Raw genomic sequence first — 16,630 nt, 5'->3', positions numbered from 1 at the left:
GAAACCGTAGATCTGGGTCTCCCGGATCGGACGATGGTGGCGCGCCCTGTGTCGTTCTACCTCCTGGGGGATCGTTTTTGGAGCAGCTGCTGGATGTTGGCGGATGTCGGTTGAGTGGTATTCATCTACCACATTGTTGGCGTGGAGGCTCGGTGGCATGGTGCTGCAGGGTATCGACGACATATGCGGTATGATGTATGCGTGCAGGATGGTGGAGCCGTCTGGTGTCATGGTGGCATCGACGGCAGGTCTTGCAAGGTTAATGCGATGATCTCAATTAAAAATGGAGTCGAGGAAGACGGCGGTAGCAACTTCTATGGGGTGTGCGTTGGTGTGCGCGGAGAGTCTGCTTGACTGGATGTGCTTCTCACCTGCTATTGGGCGGTTTGGGAAGGCATTTGATTTTTGGATGATGTTAGTTGGTGTATTGTCACCCTCTTCATCCCACTGTAGGTCTAGTGAGGTGGCTTTGAGATTGATTTTTTGTATTGCTTCTTGTAAGGTTTGCGAATAATCTAATAAAAAGCCGTGTGCATCCTTTGGATGCAGAAGCTGGGGCGATTTTCCCCCTTTTCGAAAAAGAAAAAAAATTTGAACTGTCTTGTCGATGCCGTTGGGGAGACGTTTATACTCGAAGACGTAGCATCCAGGACAAGAGTTGCGAAAATCATCCTCCTTTTGACAACCATGATAGAAGTTCCAAAATCGATATGGCGAAGTAAGATTTAAAAGAGTGTATCTATAAAACTTTAATCTTTCAACACCACCACTCACGTTAGGAAGAAGATCTCATCGCCGAATGAATGGGCAAAGATCACTAATTATTGATGATGACATCTCCATTGACGCGGAGGCGAAAAGGAAGATTGATGTAGTGTCTCCCCATTGAAGCGGAGACGATAACATCTCCATTGTCGCTTGGAGGGGTCGCTCGTGGCAACATGTATTGAAGCTTTGCTATACGAGAAGTAAAAAAAAAAAATATTACATCTCTTTCCACACCAGCTTGGTGCCGTTGATATAGCTTTTCATGTATGTGCATGGTCTTGCTAGTCATACAGATTGATGTCTTGGATCGGCTAGTCGTAGTTCGGGTTAGTGCAGTGCGCTGGATGATGTAGATGCATGGTGTGCTGGCGCGCTGGAAGTAGACTCGGCTTGAGGAAGATCGTGTCCATGCGCGTATCGAGTCGAGGAAGATCGTGTCCATGCGCGTATTGAGTCGAGGAAGTTCCTGCGGCCCCTCCCATCTCCAAGCACGCTCGGTGAAGCTGTAGGTGTGCGGCAGCCTGTCGTGGTCGCCGGCCATGCCGATGAAGTTCCGCGCGCGACGTATTTGCTTGTAGTCCCGTGCCTGTGGTGTTTGAAGAAAGCGATGAAAATCAATCTAGTTTTGTCTCAAGATGCACGATGTTTGCCGGCTGGTCGCTGCCTCTTCTACACGTGGAATCACCACGCGCGTGTCGCTCGTGCTGCCCGCTGCTGTGGACGAATTCTAAGGGGCGTGTGCAATGGTTAATCCTACCACCTAATCTAGATATAACAGTAAAATATGATATACAATAAATTATTTTTTAGTTTTATCTTTAGTAAAAGACATCAAAAATATGATGACAGAGATTTTTCGATAAAAAGCGGATATTAATATAGCAGAGATACCAATTACACTCAGTCTATGCAATAACGCATTGGCCTAGCGACATTACGGATGCACACAACAACAACAAAATTACAAAAAAGAAAAATCTCGCTACGGCGATCTAATCCTTGAAACAACAGCTCTAGCACCCCCAAGACAGTACTAGAAGTCCAGCTAAGATATTGTGCTAAGAGATCATCTCTTAGCTAAGAGAAGGCAAAGTCTTTTTTTATCTTTCTATTTCCTCCACCTCGACGTTTATCCTACGTGGCACTGCTAAAAATATTACCATTGTACATGCCCTAAGAGGATCTTGTCCTCCGGACCGCCAAGTCGTGCGCCGCGTTGCACTGAGCTTGCGCTGTTTTTCACCGGAGGGGGATCGTGGAGGCGGTAGGGATTTATTTTGTACAGTACCTCAATTGGACCTAAATTACGAGATTGGAATTTGGAAAATTGGACCTAATATACATAGTTGATCCAAACTAGAAACCGATGTTCGACCAATATCGCTGCTCCTCTGAAAAGAGATCTCTATCCGAGGCTGTCCATGATGCGGAAATGGTGGAAACCTAGGATCGGTGACATTAGTCAAACCACTCCGATACCATATCAAAATAGATGATTCATGTAAATTGTTTCGTGTTATTTTGTTACAATCCTCATAAGTTATACATATAGAGGTACTCTTTAGTAGCTTCTGCGTAATAGAAACTGGACTTCTGATAGGCTCCAAGGAAGGGGTGCCTTGCAATGCAGTTTGTAGCCTTTGTGGGCTGCTCCTATGCCAAGCAAGGTGGGGCTTCTCATTGGGCGGTCAATGCATCCCTTGCCAGGGTGTGCTCCCATGTGTCCATGGTGAGAGTGTGGTGGAGCAAGATATAGCATTCTATTCCGAGAGCTCAAAAAGGTGAAAGCAGTTTTTGAAAGCAAAGAGTTGTTGCCGGCTAATCTGGCTTGATAATTCAAGAGGAGGCAAATGCTGTTGCAACTCCTCTAAAGAGATGTAAAGGAGTTTTTTATTTGAGTTTCTTTTCCTTATAGTTTTTGCCTTTGTCTCTGCCTCTCTAGGCATGTACAGGATTCCAGCCTCGTTTAATGAAAAAGCAGACTGTTGTTCCGGGTCAACAAAATAAGGTAGTAAGAGACTTGAACTACAAAAAGATATGTAATCTTATCCCCTAATCCATATTCTACACATATTCTAACATAGCATTGGAGAATTAGCATGGTAATCTTATCCCCTAATCCATATTCTACACATATTCTAACATAGCAAAGAGTCTCCAAGCGACGTCGCACGATATAGCTTGGGACACAATCCCTAGATCACATCCTCTATTTCGCCGCTACCGGCACGAAGGCATGGGTAAGTGTGTTTGTAGAACAATTGTTGGATGATAGATCCTTCTGATTATTAGGTAGTCCACGATAGCATCCTCGACATCGGTGATGCATGTAGAGGATGACATAGCAATGTCACACACATGCCAGGGCCAACCGTAACCGCCACCAAAAGCTCCTCCCCGGTGTAGATCCTTGTTTCCGCCAGTCTCATCCATGGCGGCTGGCGCCAAATCCGAAGGATCGGGGAGGGGGGCAGATCGCAACAAAGGTGTTCAAGCGCGGCTTGGGCGTCACAAGCACTTCCCGTCGAGCGTGACGGCTGGGGCGGAGTCCTATGGTCGAGATGGCTACATTGATTCTCTTCCTCGAGATGCACTTCGGTGCGATCATGCGGAACGGCCGGTGCTATGGATGTTAATCCACCGTCCTCAATCTGCCTACCTAGTTCTGGTGGGTCTAGCGGTCGGTGATGGCCAATAGTATGGTGGCTACCGGGCTGGCTTTGAATAAAGGGGGTTTGCTCCTAGGATTCCTCTCACGCCATGACAAGGATCTGCTTGACGCTTATCTTCACTAATCTGGCCGGACTGTCGTGTTCAGGAAGGCTCCGTCGGCGAATTCCAATGGATGACATGCCTGAAGGTTGCCGGATTGGATGGAATTTTCATCGCGTGCAACCATATTTTTTCTGACCGTTTGGTTTCAGAGAGCGCGATGTGAAGCTTCGTAGTATGTTGCCATCATGAAAAGCTATCTAGCCTAGTGCTTAATCAGTTCAGTTCGTGTAGTTAAATTGATTTGATTGGTACAGCTCTGACCAGATGTAGGATCAGGCGTACCTAAAAGCTGTCTTGGAGTAGATAATCTAATAGGCTCAAGCTCAATGGCTTATTTTAGCCTATTAGTTCCTCGCTTTCTTACTTGAGCAGCTATCTGAGTAATCATGCTATACTTGCTTCTTTAGTTCGTAGCTGCTCGTTGCTTTAGCGATGAGTTTGTCGGCAGACTATTCAGTTCTGACGACAGATATGATATGATTCGTGTTGTGTTCGGGACAACATGCAGATTAATTCTCAAGGATGAAAATAAAAAATATAGTGTGCATCTATGTTTGGGTAACTAATTTTCATATATGCCGGATACGCTTGATCATTCTGTCGGATACGCTTGCCCGCTGGGGAGCGTCTTTGTCTTTGCCCCAACCACCAGAGCTATGTGTTAGACTAGGAGACAACACTTTCTCGCTTCCTTATACTCCCACCGTTCTTATTTACTTCATGTTTTGGATTTAATCAAAGTCAAACTCTGTAAATTTTAACCAAATATATACGAAAAATAAACGGAAGGAGTAGCTCGGGTCTCAACCCCGCTGTGTTCGACGTGGCCCATGGATAATGCTGATGTAGAGCTGAAGCTTGAAGACTACTAGTTCGGTGGTGTAGACACTATCCAGGACCCATGACCCGCCGAAACCGGTTACACGGCTTGCTCTAGTTGGTTCCATGGTTTGCGCAGTTTCGGACCAAACCATGAACAGGCTTGCATACAGACATGTGCAGTGCGATGGCTTCAAGCAATTATCTCTTCCTCTTCAGCATCTCAAGTATCAGTTCTGGTTTCCTGCACACCTTACTTTCCACCCACTGCGGCGAGAAGGAATCGCCAGTAACTTTGCCAAGTCCCTTGGCCTTGCCTGAATACTTCGTGATCTTCAGCCTCTTCCTCCCTACACCTGCAGAGACCCTGAGTGATTCACCATTCCTCTTGGCGTGGTCGGTTGAGTTTGACGTGACGACGCCTCGACCCGACGACATTGGCGGTGCTAACATCCTTGAAATGCTTAGTTCCTCGAGCGCGAAGGTCTTGTCAGTGTCGCTGGCACAGTTAAGATCCTCCAACAACTCATCTGTCCTGGAAAATGAGCGGCATCCTTCATGCAGCAAGCCTGCATTGCCAGGTCCTGATGCTCTCCGAATCAACGTGGCTGCAGCTGAAATAGGCTTGTGTGGGTGGTTAACCGCCACTTGGAGAAGCGGATGCTGCTTCTGAAGAAAGAAGTAGTCATAGATGAGCTGGCTTGTCGTCAAGCACCTGACAGTGCTGAGCAAGAGTTTCTCAAGCTGATTAATAATGGTTTCTCCTTGTTGCATTTCATTGTACAATGTGCTAGATAAAGTGAGCCATTCAGTAAGTTGATCTCCAATAATCTGCAAGGATGAGGTGGCATTTATCGCCAAGTTAGCACTTGGCAAAAAAGAACATGTGCTTGTATTATAACAATATAATAAAGTCGGTCCACTTAAAGAATACTGGAAAGATGGCACAAACCTCAAAGAGTAGAACAATATCTTTTGCCAATGTAAGATGCCCAACGAAAGTAGATAAAGATGAAAAAAACCTGAAGCATAATAAAAGCCAGAGATGTAATCAGAACAAAGAGCAGCTTTGTTGCTATTGAAATTAATCTGCAAGATTGTCATTTTAGTAAATCCAATTTACTTACATGTTTGTGACTTGGTGTTTTGCAGCTGGATTTGCTTTGATACCAAAACTTGACAGTCTCATAAACCTGCACATGTGATGAAATTATTGGAATTATTACTGAAACGTCTTGAAATCATTGGTCATCCTAGGCAGGATAAACTAGAGTTGTTTCATCTAAAAGTATAATTCAACAAACCTGTTAACAAGCTTCAAGCAACTCAAGAAAAGGTTAGGTCGTCTGCATCCATCAGACTCCTCATTTGCTACTTCCACGTCTTGGTAAGCATAGTTCAAAATTTGGGCATTCTCTAGTGCTCCAATAACTACTTTACCAAGAAAAGAAAGGATAGTAATGTCTTCAAACTTCTTCTCTAAGCAATACTCAATATTGGCTTGGAATGAGGACATATTTTCATCAATTGTGTGGATAAAATATTCAAAAAGGTGACCAAGGAAAACCATGTAAGAAGCCTCTAAACAATAACTGGAGTTCGTACAAAGGGATCCATAAACCTCAATAGCCAGCTCCGCCTCCAAGTCTTGTGTCATGGGAAGGTAACCCTTGGAACTAGCGAAAAATGGATAACAGAAGAACTGACAGAAAACATCATGGCCACTTGCACCACAGCTAAGTTTCAAGTAAGAGATCATTTGCTCATTCAACCGCTTTGACACTTTGTTCCACAACAACAACCATTTTATTCTTAGCTGACTATCTACTGGACGCATGATTTGCATATACAGAAAAGCAACAGCAGCATGGAAGTTCTCTGGGAGATCAGATGAACAGATAATTGAAGCCAATTGATGGGCATCTCCATGTGACAACTCTCCGGTAAACTGAGTTACGACTGACAGAGACAGTGCAGTCAAGTAAACTGCTGGAGAAACCATCTCCATGTAAGCAAGTGGCCTGATTCTTGGATAAGATAACTTTGTACTGCATTCTGCATATCGCATCTCCTTTATTTGTTCTATGTCTAAGCATAACTCGCACTTTCCAGAATCCAACATAGAATTATCCAGTTCCTCTATAGTACACTTGACAAACTGAAGACCAAATTGCACTAACACTGCTGACCTGTTACTCTTTTGCTTTCCTTCCAGATCCAGAAACACTTTCTTTACAAATTTGCATACCTTAGTAATGCATATCGCAACATTGTCATCAGCTAACTTTGAGTTACACTGAAGTCGAACTCCCTGTAGAAGCAACCTGAAAATTTGTGTTGTGGAGTCCATAATAGTTACTGCCATTTCAACACCCATATTCTGAAGTAGTTCTGGATTCACAATTAAGCTAAGGATCCCCAACTGAAAATCAAGGCAGGTAACGTCCCATGGCAACCATTTGATTTGATGAACACCCAACAAGGCCTTGAGATGTGTACAAGTTTGGGATAGCAGGTTCTGATTCAGTGGAACACACACATTCTCTCCGGGTGAGCTCAAATGCCTAACTCTTACTGAAACAAAAGCGTGAAAAAGATTGATGCAAAATGACCACAGTGGCTTGTTCTTACTATGAAGTCCACTGGAGAAGATTATCTTGAGTACTGGCCCAAAAGCAGCCTCCAGAATAGATAAATGGTTAATCAAATCACCAAGTTTATATAGAAGGTAATGCCATGTGCTCAAGCAGGAGGAACTTAAAGAAATATTATGACTTCTCGACAGAACTCCACATAAAGGCATCATAATTAGCCTTATCTTTTTCATCTGGACACTAGCACGTGCTCTGGCTTCCAAAGGAGACATCACTGTCTCTTGATCCACATTTTCTAAAGCCTGTGGCGCAAAAAATGCATCCACCAAATTTCTCCAGGTAACCTGCAATTCTGAGAAGATTATCATATTATATTGGAATATATTTGTCTTACAGGAATAAAAGTGTACTTCACGAAATAGTTTAACTCACCATTGTGGTTATCTGAACTTGTGGATCAGGATCAGTAAATAACTGCTCAGGAACTTTAAGTATTTTATTAAGTAGAGGTCTAGTGCTCACTGCACTTGCGCCAAGTAAGGATACGAACCATCCCCATGTTTTCACTGCTTGAATTTTTTTCGAAGGTTCATTGAGCATATTAATCATAGAAGAGAGTAGCTTTTGCTCAAGGTCCGATGCTACTTCCTGCACAGCATGTACAAAGTAAAACTTGATTGAGGAACTGTTAATACGCAGAAAATAAGAAGATTGGAATATTAGATTGCAAAGTAAAAAAAAAAGGTACAACAGGAGGTTGGTAAATAACATAATCAACATTGCAATAGGAAAAGTAGCAGAAGATGGTAACTTATTTAATGAGAAAAGAATCAGAGTCACAAAATTGTTGTAAAAAGACTAAATGTCAAATGTAACACAATCATTAATGTAACGGAGAAGCACTATTGTACTGTGCCAGATATTAACTGGTCTAAGTTAATTTGTTAGTAACTTTCAGTCTGCTTTCTCAAATGGGTTTTATAATCATTCCAGACAAACTGAAGGCAATTTCAGTGCTACACAGATAACAAAATGTTGGTTATTTCCCTAAGAAGCTCAAAGGGACATCTTATTCAGTACCAAACTCAATGCAAAACATTTCCACAGCCAAGTGTGTGGTGGCAATTAAGTTTGTGATATCTGACTACGGTTTTAAAGACACAACCTGGGTACTATGGTTGGCAACAACGAAAATAATGTCACCAATTAGAAACATATATTCAAAAATCACTATAGGAGACATTTTTCAATTACCTTAGAAAGAGAAGATTGAGGAGGTAAAATAATTGATGACACTTTAATGAGGCATCTTTCAGCCATATCCCTTTCCGGCTTCTCAGCACTTAAGAGTCTTCGGTATATCGGGGGAACCCACATGCTTGAGAGGTCCCTCATCCCTTTTGGATTTTGACTAGCAAGTTTCATGGTAGCCTTCAGTAAGTATTTTCAGGCAAAACCTTAGTCCAAGCATTACTAACAGATAATACATTAAACCAAAAAAAAAGGAACAAGAATAAAGTACATGCTTTACACTTGTGGCAAAAGTGCTCATACTAAAAGGTAAAACCCTCCAACTTCGAAGATATTTTAATTACTGAGACAACATAAAAAGAAAGTAATGAGGCATGGAAAAAATCGAATGAGAGATCATCTATGAGCAATATGTTTTTCCGCTTTGCTGAAGATGTGAAATATAAGAGTAATGAATTCTAGTAATTACGAAGATGGTTTAGTAAATTAACATATTTCTGTGTTGCCATTGAAAATACAAGTGATGATACAAAGTGAACAGGTTCACTGAAATTTCATTAGAGAGAGAGAGTATGCATTTAACAGAGCGTAGTTTCAGTCGGGGGAATAACCTGAACTGCCTCAAATGTTGTAGACAAAGAACCAAATGGATTGTCAAGGGCATAAACAATAGCATTCAGCACGGGAGATGTTTTATCCTCTACAACCAAAGCCTCTAACTGTTGAACAGAAATGCACCAGACTGCAAGATTACAAATAGCCTGTAATAAAAAATTAAGAGGAACAGAACCAAATTAGTGAACGAACATGCACATTCTCCGCAACAAAACTGAACAAAATAAACACTTGAAAATAGAAGAATGGTGAGCATAATCAACCTTCATCTTGGTAGTCATGATCAGCTGAACCAAAGTAGCCAATACAGACTGAGCCAGCTGTCCTGCAGGGCAAGAACAAACAAATATTATACCTAATCCTTCAAACCACAAATAATTTCGAGATTCAAAGGCATGTGTGAGAAACCCAGCACATTGATCGGTTCAGAGAGCGATGTAATAAGAGATGGCAGCATGTAGTGATTTACAGAACAGCAAAAGAGAAAGGCTCTTCAATTGTACAAGATCATGAACTGTCAGACACCTTCTAAGTGGAAGACTGGAAGGTGAACCTGCAGCCGGATATGGATATAGTGGATAACTGGATATTAGCTCCAAACGCATGCCAGAATAACAATAGTCTAGAATTGAACATCTAATTCGATCTCCAGGGAACCTACAATCCACCATGGCTTGTTCACTAACCCTGACCGGGCACAACCAAAACGCACATTTAACTGACGACCAGATGGATGCGGTTATCAGGAAGTGCTACTACCTGAGATGGTGGAGACGAGGACGGGGTGGTAGAGCGCGAAGCCGAGGCACTTGAGGGCGGAAGCGGCGACTTCCTCGTCATGGTCGGCGGCGTCGCGCAGGAGGAGCGGGAGCAGGGCAGAAGGGGAAGCCGCGGCCAGGTCGGCGGCGGCGGAGGGGTCGTCGGCGCACGCGCGCTGCAGGTGGAGGAGGCGCGCGTACGCGACAGCGCGGTCGGGATCCGCCGCTATCTCCTCCACCTGCCGCGCCACTGACGGCGCCGGCGGCGGCATATGGAGGTGGTTGCGGGCGGCGGAAGCGGTTGCCTAGGGTTCTTTTGGCGCGAAACGGGACCGACGGCAGAAGTGGGCAGTTTGGGCGAAGTCAAGAGTAACTGGTAGCGCCAACGCAACAGCGGAAGCGGCTTCCTGGGTATGCGTCTCTCGCTGCCATTCCTTTGGATGAACAGTAGCAAAAGCTCGAGCTAAGATCAAAGAACACCGCTCTCATTATAATTCTGTGAAAGATGGCGACGAACATCTGCGTAAGCATAAAGTTTATGTCATGCACCCATTTTTCAAACTTAGCAAGAAAAATATTTCCAAATTGATAGAGGCATTCCTTCATCGGAGGAGAGATCCGAAGGAGAGAAATCTTGCTAGGAACCTACGCGTGAGTCTGTGTTGGCCATCTCCATCATTCAGTTCGAGGTAGGCGTCCCCCAGTGTTGTGTTTTTCCTAGGACATCTCCAACAGTTCTATGTATTTTGGACACGATTTATATCTGTTTATGTTAGGTATGGATACGAAAAATCGTAATATGTCTGTATGTATTTGTACCTTCTCAGCAGCAAGGCCCATTTTTTTAAACACAAGTGGCCTGTCATGCATTAATTGCACACGAGAGAGAGTAAAATATGCCATCATTGGCCAGCACATGGGCAAGGCATTAATTAAGGACACGGCTAGCTAGCATCCGGTGCTGGTTTGTCAATATCAACATCCGGGTGCTAGTTTGTCTGACGTGGCATCCGGGTGCCAATTTGTCCGATTCAGCACTAGACTAGGAAAAAGTAGCAAACAGTCATCCTACCACAGCATCCCCTTTCTCTGGCCCTCCCCTTTCGCCCAGATACGTGTGCAAGACGAACAACTCTAGCTCTTCTTCCTCCTTACGATCTCCATGGAGCCCCTGCAGCTAAACTCGATGTTTCACGTGCATGCTACAAGATAACAAATCTGGACCAACCTAGATACATCAGGAGAAATCCCAGCTTTCATTCAACAAAAAGCACGGATAAACTTAGTACAAAAATTACAGAAAATCTCTATATTCAGGCAAACATAATTTCCGGTGGCAAATTCTTCATTGATTTCGTTGACTATACTGGGGTATGTGTCCTGCTGGCAAGTGAGTTGCTCCTGGGTCTACATTATGGAAAAAAGCAACTTAGGAAAACAACTTAGCATATACATGTTGTAACAAAGTAATGTATATAAAAACAACACTCTCCACTGATAGTTAGTACAAGAACACTCTCCATTGATGGCTAGTAAAAGAACACTCTCCATTAATGGATATCATGTGTAAACAACTTAGCACATGTGTGAAGCAACAAAGTATATTATGTAAAAGCAACTTGAAATAACTTAAACAGCTACTGGTATGCAACTTATAATTAAATTTCAGAAAAAATCAACTTAATTGATTTCAGTATCCAACTTAAGCATATTAGTAAAACAACTTACTTAAACCATTAGCCCCACTTATGCATGCTGATGAAAAGAAAAAGGCACAATGGATACACGTGGTTTTATACCTCATTGTAAAATCGGTGGCATCTTCAAAGATACGAAGGCTTCAGTCCTCGTCATTCCAACAAAAAGAACGTCTCCTTTGGTGGCACCGACACCTTTTAGCTATTTTGTGCCAAGAAAATCATGTTAAACAATATGGGTCAACTATAGACCGGTAACACCAAGAAATAACGTGAGACTGATGTAGCAGGGCTTACAAAGCAACTAATTACAGCAGCAAAAAAATGCGCGGATGAGCACTTAGCATTCTCTTTAGTCATTGTTCTATACTAGCATTTAAAGCTTGTCTACTACAAAATCAACTCATTTCCTATTTATCCAAAATTTAATTACAATAAATTTAGTTATATGATGGGACAACTTAAGTATGATGAAAGAAGCAACTTGATTGAATTCCTTGGTCAAATAAAATGTGCGACACAACACTCGACCTAGAAAAGCAGGCCAATCAACCCATGTGCGGAAAAAACTGCTTTTCAGCATAAAAGTGGACACAGACTTGGGCGGGAAGTGCGCCCCCTCTTCCGTCACCCAACAACTACCACTATACCCATCTCCCTCTCGCCCAGCTTTCTTGTTCTGCAACCAACAAATCTAGCGCTTCTTCCTTCTCCAACTCTCAATGGATCCACGCACACGACTGAAGCTTGCAACTTCCCTTAATCAGTAAGAACAAAGCTTTGCCCAGGAAAAAAACACAAAAGAATAACCAATTATCCTAGAAGATGAGACATAAAGATTAAACCTCAAGTTAAATTTTTTACTAGCCGACTTAGGTAGATTAAGTAAGCAAACTTATCCCTATTCAGAAGCCAACTTAACTGAATTTTAAAAGCAACTATCCTAAAACACGAGACCCAAAAAATAAACCTCAAACTAAAATGTTTACTAGCCAACTTTGGTACATTAAGTAATCAAACTTACTAACTTAGCCATAGGAGAATATCCTAGTTTTGTACTGCCCCAAGACAGAATAGGAACTAAGCTATCATTAGAACCAATGTAGCAGTTGCTATTTTTGTCTCCCGTTGCTTTGATGCATGTTCTACTTGAACAGATTATTCAAGAACATCGTAGCTAATGATCTCACCACTACAAAAAAAAGTTAAAAATAGTAGAAGATGTTAAACTGAGTATGAGATGTGGTGTGATACAACAAGATGCAAATTATCAACCAGACGGTAAGTAAATCCGCTGAATGAAATCTGAGGAATCACACTTCTTAGGAGAACACTGTAACTTTCTGTCAGCTATTGTTAACTTTTTTCCAATAAAGAGCTATTGTTAACTAGTAGGATGCAAGCAGTTGCACAGCATGTTCAGAATGTTCAGAAGACAATTTCATTAAATTTAAAAGATAACTATCCTAGAAGATAAGACGCAAAGAATAAACTCAAGTTGAATGTTGACTACCATCTTAGTCAGATTAAATAAACAAACTTAACGCACTCACAAGCCAGCTTGATTAGATTTAAAAAGCAACTATCCTAAAAGATGAGAGACAAAGAATGACCTCACATTAAGTTGACTACCCAACGTAGTTAGATTAAGTTACCATATTTAGCCATGTTCAGAAGTCAACTTAAGCCAAATTTAAAACCAACTTAACCTCACATTTGAAATGAAGAAGGGAGATATTACAATTTATTGTGTGAAACTACTATGTTCATGTTTCTATGTAACTTAGTTAGATTCAGTGACCAATTTACAAACCATGTGTTCAAAAGCCAACTTAGTTACATTCAAACAACCAACTGAACTAGAAGATGAACACACAAAATAAACCAAAAATTGTAGGTTGAAAAGCCAACTTAGTTAGATTCAGTAAACAACTTAACCGTGTTCATGACCCAACTTAGTTTGATTTGGTAACCAACAAAGGTAGAAGATGATACACAAAGTAAATCTAGTGGGTGATGTACATGAGTTCAGAATCAATGGAGGAAATTTATTATGAGAATCTCTGGATTCAATTTTCAGCAATTTTGCCGACCGCCACTCGATCCTTAGGCTAGACTAGAGACAAACGATAAAAGTTAGGGCCATGGTGGGGAACATGAAAATTGTAGAGGTCACCTATAACAGGAACAACTATCCACTACATCAAGCGACGTGGCCAAAGACCATTGCACATGAACCTTTATTTTGAAGCTATTGGCCAAGCCTGTTTTGAAAAGCTGGGGTTCGATGGGGTCAGCAAACATTTTGGGATGGGTTCAGAGATGCATTATACAAACTATGCTTCATTATGCTGGCATCGATCGGCTGTAGAGGAGGCCAGTGCAAATAGCGAACCCGACAGGTCGTGAAACATCACTGACCAGCCCTTCCGCTCCTTCCCCGTGCGCTCGCGGTCGTAACCGAACAACCTCAGCCATTTACGCCCGCCACTCCCCGGATCAGAACATTGCGATATTTGCTGGGAATTGAAGCTAAATTGTTTGGCATGAAGACTGACTCAGAGCGGAGGTCAATGTTGTTGTTGCATGAGAACTGGCAGGTGAACATGGGTTGCCTCATGATGCCCTGCACCTGAAGTACATGTGGGCTGCACTCGATCTCGCTGTCGAACTCAAACACGAACACCACGGATCGGGCTCGGCGCGGACTATGCGGTTGAGCTACAAGGACCCGGAGATGCCGGAGCAGGCCGAGCTAGGAAATGGTATACAACTGAAGGGCATTTGGTTGTAAGTCAAAATTAGGTTACATGACGGAAAGAAACTTATCCAGATGACAAAAACAAACCTAGTTAAATCATTAGACAACCTTAAGCATGCTCGCAAAAAAGCAACTTAATATGCAACTAGGACCATCTCTTGTAATCAACTTAGTTTAGATGATTAAATCAACTTAATCGGATGATAAAATCAACTTAGTCGGATAATAAAAGTAATTTAAACATATCGTCAAAAACAACTTAATTGATTCCAGGGATGCTGAAAATCAGAACAAGTCGATGTAAATGGACAGCTCTCTGGAAGTGCGGCAATATCCACTTACACCACATAAAAAAATTACAGGACTTTGTGGCAGCCGCAACTTATATGTTGGTTTTTTGCAAGCTTAGTGGCCACCACATGTCTGCATTAGGCTGTTGTATGCGAACACTAAGACACCTCCTGCTCCAGTTCTAATGATTCTTTTGCTACGCGACAGATTTACACATCAGGATATTTTTGCTATGTGCCAGTTACACAGCATAAAACATCACACTAACTCACGATAACCCTGATTGAAATGTGGTTAATTAGTGCGGCAACCAGATATAGGTAGCAACCAGAAAGCGACAGTATCTTTGAGGTTATGAGGACATATGAGATTGTGCACGCTATACAGGTACACCTAGCTAGTTTCCTAGCTATTGGAGGAACCCAAGAATCCAAAAATGTTTGGTAGCAAACCAGATGTCCAGGTTATCACCCGCGGGAGCTACTCCATAGTAGATGTCAGCTATACAACCTCCGACACTGGATTGCATAAAACACTGATGGAGGACACGAAAATCTCTGTTCCTAGCTGAACTGCGTCTGGTTTGGCTGTTTGGGACCTTAAACCAGCCAAGAAAGCTCAGACTCACAAGCTAATTAGTAGTTAGGAGAAGGCACGCGCACCTGATTCCGGCGGCGGACAAGTGCTTGCGAGGGGGGCGACCCTCCGGTGTGACGGCGGTGTCTATAGCACAGACTGGCGAGGGACGCCAAAATCTGCTGCAGCGCCAGCAGAGCAGCGGCGTGAGGAGCTCCGGAGAGGGTGGAGGACGGCTGGAGCGACCTGCGCAAGTGGAGGTGGTCGGGCTCCTCGCCGCTGTTGTTGCGAGTGGCCAACACCCGGTGCTCCATGGATCGACGTGGACACGGTGTTCAAGGAGGTCGAGGATGCGGGGGTAGGTCGCGGGCAGCGACGGACCTCGGGTCGCTCCCCGCCGCCGAGAACCCACCCTCGCGAGCCGGGCGCCCCTCCGTCGTCGTGCTCCCGCCCTCGCGAGCGGCTCACTCCGGCGTCGAGCACGGCGCACTCCCGCGCGCATCTCACTATCCGGCGACGAGCTCGACGCATCGCTCGCCTCACCGATTTCGATTTCTCCGTGAAACCCTAACACGATTTGAGAAATGAATTGGGGAATGAAAATGGGGAAAGAGAGGGAGGACTCTGTCTCGCGACAAACAGCCAGGTGGGATCCAGGCGAAAGATGTCGGGAAAGGTTAACGCGACGCGCGCGGAGCGACTCCATCGGACGGTCAGGAAACGAGTGCTGGAACAGACAAACAGCATCCGAGTACTTTCTAGCATTTGGGTTAATTAAAGAGTGAGAGAGAAGAGCATCGCATGCCAAACGGATATGCAAATTTGGTCCGTGGTTGCGTCTGGACAGATGATGCAGTCACTTTCCGTCAGGCCGTTGAGATGATTTTTTGTCCATGTAGATGCAAACGGACGCTTTGGTTCGTTTGCATTGGGCCGCTGGAGATGCCCTTATTTATACATATTATATAGCATGTGCACACCACCTCACGGACTTGTGTGCCCTTGTGCGCGGGGTTTCGACTCAGCGGTTAATTTTTGTTTCTTAGGGCATGGCCAACGCTCCACGCTGGACCACTGCCTCAGCCATCCACGTCGTTTTGTATATGCCAGATGGACCGAACCTACTTCTTGCAAAGCAAAGCGGTCTCCTGCAGGAGAGCTCTCTCCTCTGAGAAAAGCGACGAGGCAACTGCCGAGGCGTCGCGGTGGGGGAAAGCAGTCGCTCGGCCGACGTAGGGATTCATGACCACGCCGCCCCCATCAAATCTTGCTCTCTCGCTCTCGCTCCCGCCAAATACCTCCCTCGCGCTCGCGCTGCCGCCAAATCCTGAGCTCCAACCAAGGCCTGAACACATAAGCCATGAACCGGGAGGAGGCATGAGTGAGCGGAGGCGAAAGACCTGCGAAGAAGGCTAAGCGTGCCGGTCGCAAGGCCGGCCCATAGGACGCGGCAGTGGGGCGCTCGCTGACGTGGGAACTACCCTTCGGGTAACCCGCATTACCCTATCCTGTATTGACTAATTGGAGGCCCATGAAGACACTTGAAGGCGAGATGGGCCACTAGGACGGCGCACCAGAAGGTTCCTTGACGGGCAAGACAAGGAAGTGATCGAACAAGGAAAGATCGGATCTAAAACTATTGTAAACCTAGTCGTACTCGGTGGGACCTCTTGAGACCTAGCCTCATATGTAAAGGCCAGGAGAGGGGCTGCCGAGGGACACGAT

General features: G+C 44.0%; 2 protein-coding genes and 1 long non-coding RNA gene across 5 annotated transcripts in view; 1 reads left to right on the top strand and 2 right to left on the bottom strand.

The window, feature by feature from the left end:
• Positions 1 to 3,706, top strand: part of LOC124706051 (2'-deoxymugineic-acid 2'-dioxygenase-like) — a 33,813-nt gene extending 30,107 nt beyond the window's left edge. Inside the window, exon 3 of the mRNA XM_047237718.1 lies at positions 3,587 to 3,706. Coding sequence (XP_047093674.1) covers positions 3,587 to 3,706 — 120 coding nt within the window. The remainder of the gene's footprint in view (positions 1 to 3,586) is intronic.
• A 546-nt stretch (positions 3,707 to 4,252) lies between these two features.
• On the bottom strand, positions 4,253 to 9,852 carry LOC124706043. The gene is made up of 9 exons (XM_047237711.1): positions 9,582 to 9,852; positions 9,086 to 9,147; positions 8,819 to 8,968; positions 8,211 to 8,387; positions 7,389 to 7,604; positions 5,667 to 7,300; positions 5,490 to 5,555; positions 5,315 to 5,384; positions 4,253 to 5,193 (listed from the first exon to the last, which is right to left on the bottom strand). The coding sequence occupies exons 1-9, from the start codon at positions 9,850 to 9,852 to the stop codon at positions 4,564 to 4,566; spliced, it is 3,276 nt and encodes a 1,091-aa protein (XP_047093667.1). The 3' UTR covers positions 4,253 to 4,563.
• A 938-nt stretch (positions 9,853 to 10,790) lies between these two features.
• Positions 10,791 to 12,383, bottom strand: LOC124685118. 3 transcript variants are annotated; one of them, XR_006997303.1, is made up of 3 exons: positions 12,302 to 12,383; positions 11,380 to 11,479; positions 10,791 to 10,987 (listed from the first exon to the last, which is right to left on the bottom strand). It is a non-coding gene; the product is annotated as an uncharacterized LOC124685118 (long non-coding RNA). The 3 variants fall into 3 exon arrangements; XR_006997302.1 differs by having other exon boundaries at positions 11,877 to 12,377; XR_006997301.1 differs by lacking the exon at positions 12,302 to 12,383 and having other exon boundaries at positions 11,380 to 11,870.
• Positions 12,384 to 16,630: the final 4,247 nt, after the last annotated feature.

The sequence above is a fragment of the Lolium rigidum genome, chromosome 1, assembly GCF_022539505.1.
Source record: "Lolium rigidum isolate FL_2022 chromosome 1, APGP_CSIRO_Lrig_0.1, whole genome shotgun sequence".
In the NCBI taxonomy this organism is placed as follows: domain Eukaryota; kingdom Viridiplantae; phylum Streptophyta; class Magnoliopsida; order Poales; family Poaceae; genus Lolium; species Lolium rigidum.
The sequence above is the reverse complement of the archived record's forward strand: the minus strand, read 5'-3'. Positions and strand labels throughout refer to the sequence as shown.